General features: G+C 38.1%; 1 protein-coding gene across 2 annotated transcripts in view; it reads left to right on the forward strand.

The window, feature by feature from the left end:
• APPBP2 (amyloid beta precursor protein binding protein 2) overlaps positions 1–12,278 on the forward strand; it is a 76,968-nt gene that overhangs the window by 47,600 nt on the left and 17,090 nt on the right. For both annotated transcript variants that reach the window (XM_017870830.1, XM_017870831.1), the window contains one exon: positions 11,216–11,384. In XM_017870830.1, the coding sequence (XP_017726319.1) occupies positions 11,216–11,384 (169 nt within the window). The remainder of the gene's footprint in view (positions 1–11,215; positions 11,385–12,278) is intronic.

The following is a 12,278-nucleotide window of genomic DNA, read 5'->3' on the forward strand; positions in this document are numbered from 1 at the left end:
AGTTGTGCATGAATTAACTCATGGGTCTACATTAAGGAAGAAAACATGAAGAATATTGGGTAGATAACTGTCTGGGTGCAGTGGCTCACGCCTGTAATCCCAGCACTTTGGGAGGCCAAGATTTGAGGATTGCTTGAGTTTAGGAATTGGAGACCAGCAAGACCCCATTTCTATAAAAAATATTTAAAATAAATAAAAACAATAGTTAATTAACAAGTCAGAACTAGCTGTCTTTTTAGCAAGCACATGTGAAACTAGAATATTGTCTGGACCAAGGAACAAAGCCATTTATAATGCCAACTCACTGCCTGTATACCAAGACATTAGTCTTTATGAATTTGAAATTTCAAAACAAAATTTGCCTTTATTCAACTAACCTTGCCAAATTCTTGGTCATTACAAGTGTATTTAATATAATTTATTTATAATAAGTACTTTTTTTCATCTACTTAGTATCATTTGACAAGATGATTAAAATTTGATGGCTTAGTCTTTTTTTAAGGCAGAGAGAAATTTGAGGTATTAGTTGACCATGTGTTTAATTGAATTGGAAAAGAAGTGTTTTGCAGAACAGATACGAATCAAATCCTGTGGCCAATCCCAGGGGCTTTGAGCCTGAGGCAAGAATAAAAGTATGTTTTTCAATTTAATGTCACAAAACCAATTTCTAATATGGGGGTAGTGGCAAACCATTATACAACAAAGGTCAGAGAACCTTCCTAGCCTTTCTTGATAGAAAGTAGTTAAAACTGGTACTATTTTTCAGTCCTTTTGTATTCTTTGGAGACTCTGCCTATTTCCATTTATTCATTTTCCATTTAATGGCTTTGTTTTTCTTGCTTATACATGTCTGTGGCCAAACATACCCAGAAAGCTATGAGGAAGAAAATTGTTGTCTATAACCCTGCTGCTCAGAAATAGCCACAGTTGCTGAATTGGTTTGTTTTGGGGGGATGACAAACTTAAAATCACACCTGCAACCCCCTTTTCAATTTTTTCTTTGGAGCTTATCAGTCCATGTGAGCATGGTTTGTTTAAGGTCAAGAATTTTCTAGAACCTCCAGATAAGGGAACAGAGATTGCCTTTGGGCTTGTGAGAGTTAGGCAGAACAAACTTACTTTTTATTTTAAATCCTTTTCTACTGTTCATTATGCTTTTAAACAATTGACATGTATCCCTTTAGTTTTTTTTTTTAAATGATAAAAAGAACTTCTTGAACTGGACGGTGGGGTGGGGTTGGGTAGTGTATGTATGTGTGTGTGTGTGTGCGCGCATGCATATGTTTGTAAAGAGTTGAATGTGGCCAGGCATGGTGGCTCACGCCTGTAATCCCAGCACTTTGGGAGGCTGAGGCGGGTGGATCATGAGGTCAGGAGATTGAGACCATCCTGGCTAACATGGTGAAACCCCGTCTCTACTAAATACAAGACATTAGCTGGGCGTGGCGGCAGGCACCTGTATTCCCAGCTACTTGGGAGGCTGAGGCAGGAGAATGGCATGAACCCGGGAGGGTGGAGCTTGCAGTGAAAGAAGATCGCACCACTACACTCCAGCCTGGGCAACTGAGCAAGACTCTGTCTCAAAAAAAAAAAAAAAGGGTTGAATGTGGATTGAAAGAGAACCCTGGGCAGTTGAATTTCCTGAAAGCCAAAGATAAATAGAAATTAGAAGCTAGAAGAAAGCAGCAGTATCTTAGTTACCGAGAGAAAAATACTGTACCTCACCAGTTCGAAAGGAAAAAGAAACAACTTTCAAATATATGAAGACTCAGTATATCTCCATTTACTTTATCTGAGGGAAATAATCGAGGAACTTCTCTAACCAAATGCCAGCCAGGCATAGTACCTTAGGCCTGTAATCCCAGCACTTTGGGAGACCAAGGCAGGAGGATTGTTTGAGCTCAGGAGTTTGAGACCTGCCTGGGCAATATAATGAGACATGTTATGTTATGTTATGTTATGTTATGTTATGTTATGTTATGACATGACTGAGTCTTTTTATTTTTTTAAAATTTTTTTATTTTTTGAGACGGAGTCTTGCTCTGTCACCCAGGCTGGAGTTCTATACGATGGTGCGATCTCGGCTCATTGCAAGCTCCGCCTCCTGGGTTCACGCCATTCTCCTACCTCAGCCTCCTGAGTAGCTGGGACTACAGGCACCCACCATCACGCCCAGCTAATTTTTTTGTATTTTTAGTAGAGACCGGGTTTCACCATGTTAGCCTGGATCATCTTGATCTCCCGAGCTCGTGATCCACCCGCTCTGGCCCCCCAAAGTGCTGGGATTACAGGCGTCAGCCACTGCACCTGGCCTCTATTTTATTTTAAAATAAAAATTTTAAACTTTTGTTTAAGTTCTTATATTGATAATAATAAATCCCAAGGTAGGGGAAGATGATATAAAGACAGTGGTAGGTAATGAATATTGTAATATATGTCTCACATGTAATTGGAGTAGGAAGAGAATGAAGAACAAATTGAGAATTTGTAATAGGCCTCAAATAAGGATGCTTTTCAAACCACAGGTGAAAAGGAAATTTTAGAAATAACAAAAAGCAAAAATTTACCATGTCAAACCTATTACAGATTTAGTGTTCCTAATCCAGAAATTTGAAATCTGAAACATGATTGGTCCCAAACATTTCAAATAAGGATACTCGACCTGTATTTTGAACAAGAAAGTAGTACTTAGGAAAGAAATGTTAACCTGAAACTTCAGTTAGTGCTAATGTCAGGAAGCTTTATAGAGACCACCTAGCGAAATTTTCTTTCTAAAGACGTAATGAGGCTGGGTGTGGTAGCTCAATGCCTGTAATCCCAGCACTTTGATAGGCCGGGGTGGGTGGACCACCTAAGGTCAGGAGTTCTAGACCAACCTGGCCAACATGTTGAAACCCTGTCTCTACTAAAAATACAAAAAAATTAGCTGGGCGTGGTGGTGGGTGCCTGTGATCCCAGCTACTTCGGGAGGCTGAGGAAGGAGAATTGCTTGAACCTGGGAGGTGGAGGTTGCAGTGAGCTGAGATTGCACCATTACACTCCAGCCTGGGTGACAAGAGCAAAACTCTGTCTCAAAAAAAAAAAAAAAAAGTAATGAAATTTAGCAGATTTAGAATATTCTGGAGGTCATGACCTTATAGTTGTAAGAGTTGGATAATTTTATTAACTGGCTTTTTAAAGATTACTTTGAAAAGTGATGGAGTAGTTCAGTTGTGGAGATCATGGATGTCTACTTGCCATAGGAGAAATTGAAAAGCCCAGCAGTCCTAATGCTTTGCAAATGGTTACTGGTAGCTTTGGATTAAATTTCTGGTGACATCATACAGAGATTCAGAAGTACTGGTTTTCAAACAAGTGAAAATGTTTTACTCTAAAAAGCTGTCATTCCAAAGAAGGATTTATTTAACAGATAAAATAAAAACTGTCAGATGACTCCAGAAATGACTATGGTGATGATGAAGCTAAATGTTTAAGGTACATGTGAATAATTTGAATAAAGTTTTGTAAATTGTGAGGAGGAAAAGTGATTTTTGAAAATTTAATTTAGATTTTAAATATGTAGGTATAAGGAAAGATTTAAATGTTATAAATTTTATTATTTTGTTTTAATAGAAAAGGGACCTCAGTATGTTGCTCAGGCTGGTCTCAAACTCCTGGGCTCAAGTGATCCTTCTGCCTTGGCCTCCCAAAGTACTGGGCTTACAGGCATTACCACCACACTTGGCCTTAAATAAAAATTACAAGTGTTTTAATGTTATCACATATATCCCCAAAACTTGATATATATGAGTTGGCAAAAATAGTTTTAGATGGAAAATGGAAGTTCATCTTACATTCAGGTTGTTTTTTAATAGACATATAGCCTATTTTTAAAATATACATTTGGGAGAATGGAGGAGTTAAAGTGTTACAAAGTTCTCATCTTAGTGGGTAGAGTAGGAAAGGGCATCATTATTTAATGTTTAAACATTATCAGTGCTAGAGATGGGTATTTAATGCCTTGGTTAATAGAAAAGTGTGATAGAACTTCCAAACTAGGATGGTGCGAATATGGGTGAGAATGATTTGAAACTTGACCAAGCTATATATAAGCAAAGAGAATAGAGGACATAACTGATTATGATAAATGAAAGATAAGATGAAAAGGTTAGACCAAATACAATTATCATCATAATACATGTGAATGGGTTCAATTATCCTACCTAAAGATGGTGGTTACCAAGAGGGTTAAAAAATAAAAGCTAGTGCTATATCATAAAAAGGAAACACCCCAAAACAATAATACTAACAATAAGGAAGAATTCAGGATAAAAGTCATTAGTTGATACAAAAGGGATATTGATAATAGAATGTATAATTCACAAAAAGGTCATAAACCTGTGTGTAGCAAATAAGATAGGAGCCACCTACATAAGCAGTGCACCTTAAAAATACAAAAAAGATAAAAAGATAATCAGTACAATATTGAGTGCCTCCAGGGTAGGGTAATTCTGAATATATAGAGGTTATTAAGGAACTAGGTTCTTTCAGTCTGTCTGCTAATTCTTTGTGTACCAGTCATTTCTTTGGCTAGCTCACCAGTGCTTGTAAGATTGCTGCCATTGTTTTGAGGTATCAGATGCAGATTCCACATTCTCTAGCAGAAGAAACACTCTCACACTGATGTCCTCCCTGACTTGAAATTAAAACCATACCAGACTAACAAAGAGAAAAAGAAGACTCAAATAACTAAAATCAGAAATGGGACTTGGAACATTACTACCAACCTTCCACAAATAAAAAGGATTTAAGGAGAATCCTATGAACAGTTGAACACCAGCAAATTAGATAACATAAATAAAATGGACAAATTTTTTAGAAATGGACAAATTACCTAAATGCTCCAAGAAGAAATAGAAAATCTTATGAGACCTATAACAAGTAAAGAAATTAAATCCATAATCAAAAACCTTCCAACAAAGTCCAGGACTGAAGACTTCACTAGTGAATTCTATCAAACATTTAAAGAATTAGCACTAGTTCTTCTCAAACTCTTCCAGGAAATTGCAGAGGAAGCAACACTTCCTAACTCATTTTGTTTTGTTTTATTTTATTTTATTTTCATTTACATGTATTTGCTTTATTTTATGAGACAGAGTCTTACTCTTTTGCCCAGGCTGGAGTGCAGTGGCACAGTCTCAGCTCACTGCAACTTCTGCCTCCCAGGTTCAAGCAATTCTCCTGCCTCAGCTTCCCAAGTAGCTGGAATTACAGGTGCCCACCACCACACCACCACACCTGGCTAATTTTTGTATTTTTAGTAGAGATGGGGTTTCGCCATGTTGACCAGGCTGGTCTCGAACTCCTGACCTCAGGTGACCCGCCCACCTTGGCCTCCCAAAGTGCTAGGATTACGGGCGTGAGCCACTGCACCCAGTCCCTAACTAATTTTAAAAGGCTAACGTTACCTGATACCAAAGACCAAAATTGACATCACAAAAGAGACAATTTCAGACGAGTATCTCTTATGAATATAGATGGAAAAAATCGTCAACAAAATACTAGCAAATCTAATAGAATATTAAAAGGATTTTACACTATGACCAAGTGAGATTTATCCCAGGAATGCAAGGATGGTTCAACATAAGAACATCAGTGTGATACACCATGTTAATAAGGTGAAGGAGAAAAAAAAAAAAAAGTTTATCTCAGTTGACACAGAAAAGTCGTTGAGCAAAATCTAACACCTTTTCACGATTAAAAAAAAATTCGGCCGGCCGCGGTGGCTCAAGCCTGTAATCCCAGCACTTTGGGAGGCCAAGATGGGCGGATCATGAGGTCAGGAGATCGAGACCATCCTGGCCTACACGGTGAAACCCCGTCTCTATTAAAAACTACAAAAAACTAGCCGGGCGAGATGGCGGGCGCCTATAGTCCCAGCTACTCGGGAGGCTGAGGCAGGAGAATGGCGTAAACCCGGGAGGCGGAGCTTGCAGTGAGCCGAGATCGCGCCACTGCACTTCAGCCTGGGCGACACAGTGAGACTCCGTCTCAAAAAAAAAAAAAAAAAATTCACAAAGCTAGGAATAGAAAGGAACTTCCTCAGTATGATAAAGAGTATTTATGAAAAACTCACAATTAACATCATACTCTATAGTGAAAGACTAGAAGATTCCCCCATAGATCAGGAACAAGACATAGATGCCTGCTTTTACTAGTGGTTTTCAACGTTGTACTAGAAGCTTTAGCAGAAGAAATTTGACAAGAAAAATAAAAAGCATCGGTATTGGAAAGGAAGAAATAAAACTATAGATTTGTTGGACTTAATCAAAATAAAAAACTTCTGTACATCAAAAAACATCAAGAAAATAAAAAGACAATCTATGGAATGGGAGAAAATATTTGCAAATCATATGTCAATTAGGGTTCTAGTATCCAGAATATATCAAGAACTACAACTACAAACAACACAATTTAAAAATGAGGCTGGGCCCCGTGGCTTACACCTGTAATCCCAGCAGTTTGGGAGTTCGAGGCAGACAGATCATCTGAGGTCAGGAGTTTAAGACCAGTCCGGCCAACGTGGTAAAACTCTGTCTCTACTAAAAAATATAACACGAGTGAAACTCTGTTAAAAAACTAATTAATGAATTAATTTTTATTTTTATTTTCATTTACATGTATTTGCTTTATTTTATGAGACAGAGTCTTACTCTTTTGCCCAGGCTGGAGTGCAGTGGCACGATCTCGGCTCACTGCAACTTCCACCTCCCAGGTTCAACCGATTCTCCTGCCTCAGCCTCCCAAGTAGCTGGGATTACGGGTGCCCACCACCTGTAATTATTAATTAATTAATAAAATAAAGAGTAGGCTGGGCATGGTGGCTCACATCTGTAATCCCAGCACTTTGGGAGGCTGAGGCAGAAGGATTTCTTGAGCTCAGGAGTTTGAGACCCGCCTAAGCAAAATAGCAAGACTTTGTCTCTGTTAAAATAATTTTTAAAAAAATCAACCAGCTGTGGTGGCACGAGCCTGTAGTCTCAGCTACTTAGGAGGCTGAGGTGGGAGGATCACTTAAGCACAAGAGATCATGACTGTAGTGAGCTTGATCATGCCACTGCTCTCCAGCCTGGGTGACAGACTGGGACTCTGTCTCATAAAATAAAAAATAAAAATAAAAAATGGGCAAAGGACTTGAATAGACATTTTCCCGAGGAAGATACATAAAAGACCAGTAAGCACATAAAAAGATACTCAGTGTCACTTGGCATTAGGGAAATGCAAATCAAACATAATGAGCTACCACTTTATTGCTATCAAGATGGGTACAATTAAAAAAAAAAAGAAAATAAGTGTTGGCAAGGATGAGAAGAAATCGAGTGATTCTGCTGAGAGAGCATTTGAAAAAAAAACGAAATTGGAAACTTTGTGCACTGTTGCTGGGAATGTAAAATGGTGCAGCTGCTGTGGAGTACAGTTTGGCAGTTTATCAAAAAGCTAAACATAGAATTACTGTATGACTCAGCAGTTTCACTCCAGGGTATATGCCTAAAAGCATTGAAAGCAAGGAATCAAAAGATATTTGTGTGCTAGTGTTTATAGCAGAATTTTTCACAAGTCAAAAGATAAAAACAGTCCAAGTATCCATCATCAGATAAATAGAGACATAAAATTTGGCATTTTTACATATGTATACATACAATGATTCAGCCAGTTTGGGTACATGCTATGACATGGATGAACCTTGAAAATTTTATCCTAAGTGAAATAAGTTAGACACAAAAGGACAAATACTGTATGGTTCCACTTACATGAAATACGTAGAATAGGCAAATTCATAGAGACTGAAAGCAGATTAAAGGTTACTAGGGACTTAGGGCTAAGGCAGAAGGGGAAGCTATTGCTTAATGCTTACAGAATTTTTCTTTGGGGTGATGAAAAAGTTTTGGAAGTGAATAGTATTGATGGTTGTATGATATAGTTAATATAATGAATGCCACTGAATTGTATACTTTAAAATAGCTCATATGGCAAAGTTTTATATATATTTCACCATAGTAAAAAAAATTATTAAACCCATACTGGTCTTTATTTTCATTATGCAGCTCTACCCTTTCAAGCTATCATTTATTTCCATTTTTTATTTTTTTGAGATGGAGTCTTGCTGTTTTGCCAGTCTGGAGTGCAGTGGTGCAATCTCGACTCACTGCAATCTCTGCCTCCCGGGTTCAAGCAATTCTCCTGCCTCAGCCTCCCGAGTAGCTGGATCTACAGGCACGCACAACCACGCCCGGCAATTTTTTTTGTATTTTTAGTAGAGATGGGGTTTCTGTGTTGGCCAGGATGGTCTCGATCTCCTGACATCATGATCCGCCCACCTCGGCCTCCCAAAGTGCTGGGATTACAGGTGTGAGCCACCACACCCGGCCAAAATTTTAAACTAGTTCTAAGAAAAAGACACTTATGAGAAGGAAAGAAATTCTTTTCCTTTAGTTTCACTTTTAGTGTATTTTACTTTCGTTATGTCTGGCTGATGAGGCTCTAACTAGTCATGTTCAGTCTTATGGTAAATATATTAGTAAAATACTGTGTTTGCATGATAGTGCCACATTTTGAGAACCTGCGTTTTCCTTAGGCAGAATGTTGGGATAAAATTAGACCATAATGAGTTGGACCACAAGTTCCTTGAATTCAATATACTGCTTAGTGTCAGCCCAGATGGACACACAGAACCTTAAAGAGTCTCCATATGTTTAATTTGCCCTTTTGTTTAAATAGACATTCAGCAGGGACTGGAGAAAATATCAAGCTGTGCCTTTCTGGCATACAATGTTTATTTTGTTACCTCATCATGTGCCAATTACTAAATAATTTCCACAGATTGTTATTTCAGGAGAATACTTACAGTGAAGGTCTTTGGGAAGGAAATTCTTAGCATTGTGGAAATGAGAAGTAAGCACTGTTCTTTTTATTCTCTAAAATTTCAACCTATGGGTTTCTCATTTTTTTTTCTTTTAGCCATTTGGCTATCAAATCTGTGTTTCAAATACTAATCCTTTTTTTCCTCAAGGAATTTTTTCTTCTGGACTGTTACAATATCTTCTGCCTTGGTGGCTTTGCTTCCACTCTTGGCGTTGCTGTAATCCATTCTCCACACTGTAGCTAGAGCATTCTTGATACAGTTGCATTGTCCCATATGGTAGCCACTAACCATATGTGATTATTAAGGTTAAAATAATTAAAAGTAAAATGTGCCTCAGTCACACTGGGCACCTTTCTAATACTCAGTAGCCACTGTGGCTAGTGGCTACCAAATTGAGCAACACAAGTATAGAACATTTCTAACATCTCAGGAAATTATATTAGATAGTGCATAAGTCAAATCACCTCCCTTACTGTTGGAACCAAAACTCCTTTCCACGGCAGGCAAGGTGCTACAAAATCTTGCTTATCTCTCCCTTGTCATTTCTTTTTACATAATCTTTTATTCACTGTAGTCTAGATGAATTGGCCTTCTCTCTGTTCCTTTGACTATGCCAGGATTCCCCCCCATCCCTTCTCAGGGGCTATTCCTTCTATTTTGCAGTTGCTTCTGTTTTGGAACATGCTTCCCCACCAGATCTTCACTTGGCTGGCTACAGTGTTATCATTTAGGTGTCAACTTAAATGTTACCGCCTCAGGAGAATTCTTCCCTGTCTACCCTAAACACCTCCTTTCAGAATCTTTTGATCATATTACTCTACTTTTTAAATCATCTTTATAGCATTTATCCTTAAATGAAAGTCTTACGTATTTGTATCTTTGCCCACGCTAATACCCTTGCCACCACTAGAACGTAAGCTTCTTATGGTAATAGATTTTGCAGATAACTGTGTGGTACATGTTGACAGGATACACACTGGCATTGTATAGTAGTCATCACTTTATTGATTAGTCCTGGTTCTCTTGAAGTTAATCTGTTTCCCTGACTATATAAAGGAGTGATAGATATTAAAAGATTGTCTGAATTTTTATCATCATGGGTTATTAATCTGTTAATATTTGTGGTATAGATAGAAAAAATAAATTTTATGTATCTGTTGATTTGATGCTCCTAAAGAATAATTCCTAACCTCTCCATCCTTGGTTTTCTTTTAAATAGCTTTTATACCTTTGTTCCTTCTCAGGCTGAGCATTTCAGAAAGTTGTATTGGCTTGATACATGAACATAATGTTCTAGCTAGCATTTAATAAATAAATAAATAAATATTTGTCCAGTCCTAACACTGTTTGCCTATGTTGTATAGTCTATATAGATACATAGTCTGTTGCTATCTAGACCAGTCTGATCTAAAGCATTGTACTATTTTGGCATATCGTTAAATAGTCAGCATGGTTGTACAGTTACTTTGTGTAAAGAACTCTGTATTTCCACTATAGAGGATAAAGATTTTAAAAGAAATAGTTGGCCGGACGCGGTGGCTCACGCCTGTAATCCCAGCACTTTGGGAGGCCGAGGCGGGCAGATCACGAGGTCAGGAGATCGAGACCATCCTGGCTAACAAGGTGAAACCCCGTCTCTACTAAAATACAAAACTAGCCGGGCGAGATGGCGGGCGCCTGTAGTCCCAGCTACTCGGGAGGCTGAGGCAGGAGAATGGCGTGAACCTGGGAGGCAGAACTTGCAGTGAGCTGAGATCGTGCCACTGCACTCCAGCCTGGGCAACAGAGTGAGACTCCGTCTCAAGAAATAGTTGACACTACTGGTATTTTTGGTAAATTTATCTTATTGGAAAGAAAAATGAACATTATGAAGCATCATGAAATAAGTGGTAACTGATCAAGTGTTAGACTGTACTAAAAATAAGAAAAGAAGGTATTTTATGTTGATTTTAGTTTCTTCATTATTTTCCAAGTTTCTTATACTGAAGCTGTATTACTTGTGGATTTGGAACAAAAAGAGTAAATGTAATTTTTTTAGATGCAGTACATGCTGAGTACACAAAATATATAAAATATTTAGAGAAGATAAGGAATCAACAATTGATGAAATTAATTATGGGAAGCTTTCAGGAAAGAGCATGTACTTCTTTATGGGCATGAGGTCAACTCCAATTTGGTCCACACATGTATTTTCAAATGCTGCCTTGTAATTGCATTTAATTACCTTAAGTCAATTAGATGATTGGTAAGAGGTCATCAGGTCTACCAAGCTGGAAATATCAAAAATAGAGCAATGTTATTTGTGTTTTATAGGTTGCTTCATGTGCGAAATGGAAACTGCAAATATCATTTGGGTGAAGAAACATTTAAATTAGCTCAGACATATATGGATAAACTATCAAAACATGGCCAGCAAGCAAATAAAGCTGCACTCTATGGAGAACTGTGTGCACTCCTATTTGCAAAAAGTCACTATGATGAGGTAAGTGTCTTAAGGTACATTTCATTGTGACCAATAAGTACCTATAAAAACAGAGGGTAAATCAAATAGTCTTCTCTTATTTTTCTTGCAGATCTTTTTTGCTTATTAGGTTTATATGAGGCAGTACACATTTGTAATGGAAAATTCAAAATCAGTCACGCTGAGCACTGTGGCTCATGCCTATAATCCTAGCACTTTAGGAGGCCAAGGTAGAGAATCAGTTGAGCCCAGGAGTTTGAGGCCAGCCTGGGCAACAAAGTGAGACCCTACCTCTACAGAAAATTAGCCGCATGTGTAGCACACACCTGTGGTGGTCACAACTAGATGGGAGGCTGAGGCAGGAGGATCCCTTGATCCCAGTAGATTGAGGCTGTAGTGAGCCATATTTATACCACTGTAATCCAGCCTGGATGACAGAGCGAGACCCTGTCTCAAAAAAGTAAAAATGAAATCAGACAAAAGGAGTATTTGTGAGATGAATTTGAAATATATACATGTATCATTTAGAGCCCTTTCTTTTGTTGTTTTTGTTTTAATTTAACCAAATGTTTGCCTAAATTGTTTGGATGGGCTTTTGTAGTTTTGGGACAGGGATGGTCTTGCTTTGTCACCCACACTGTACTCAAACTCCTAGGCTCAAGTGATCCACCTTCCTCAGCTTCCCAAAGTGCTGGGATTGCAGGCATAGCCACCATGCCCAGCCTGACAGTTATTTTCCTTCTACATTTGGATTTAGGGGTTTATACCATGCCTTATTCATGTCTTTGCAACTCTCAGCACATTCGTGAGGAATGTTGAAGTCTTGGATAATTTTGACAGTTCAATCTTTTAGTGATAAATAAGCTTTTCACTGATATCTACAGAAAAGTAAACAAATCTTACAGACATAGTTTG

Source organism: Rhinopithecus bieti, unplaced genomic scaffold (genome assembly GCF_001698545.2).
Source record: "Rhinopithecus bieti isolate Rb0 unplaced genomic scaffold, ASM169854v2 scaffold_5497, whole genome shotgun sequence".
Lineage (NCBI taxonomy): Eukaryota > Metazoa > Chordata > Mammalia > Primates > Cercopithecidae > Rhinopithecus > Rhinopithecus bieti.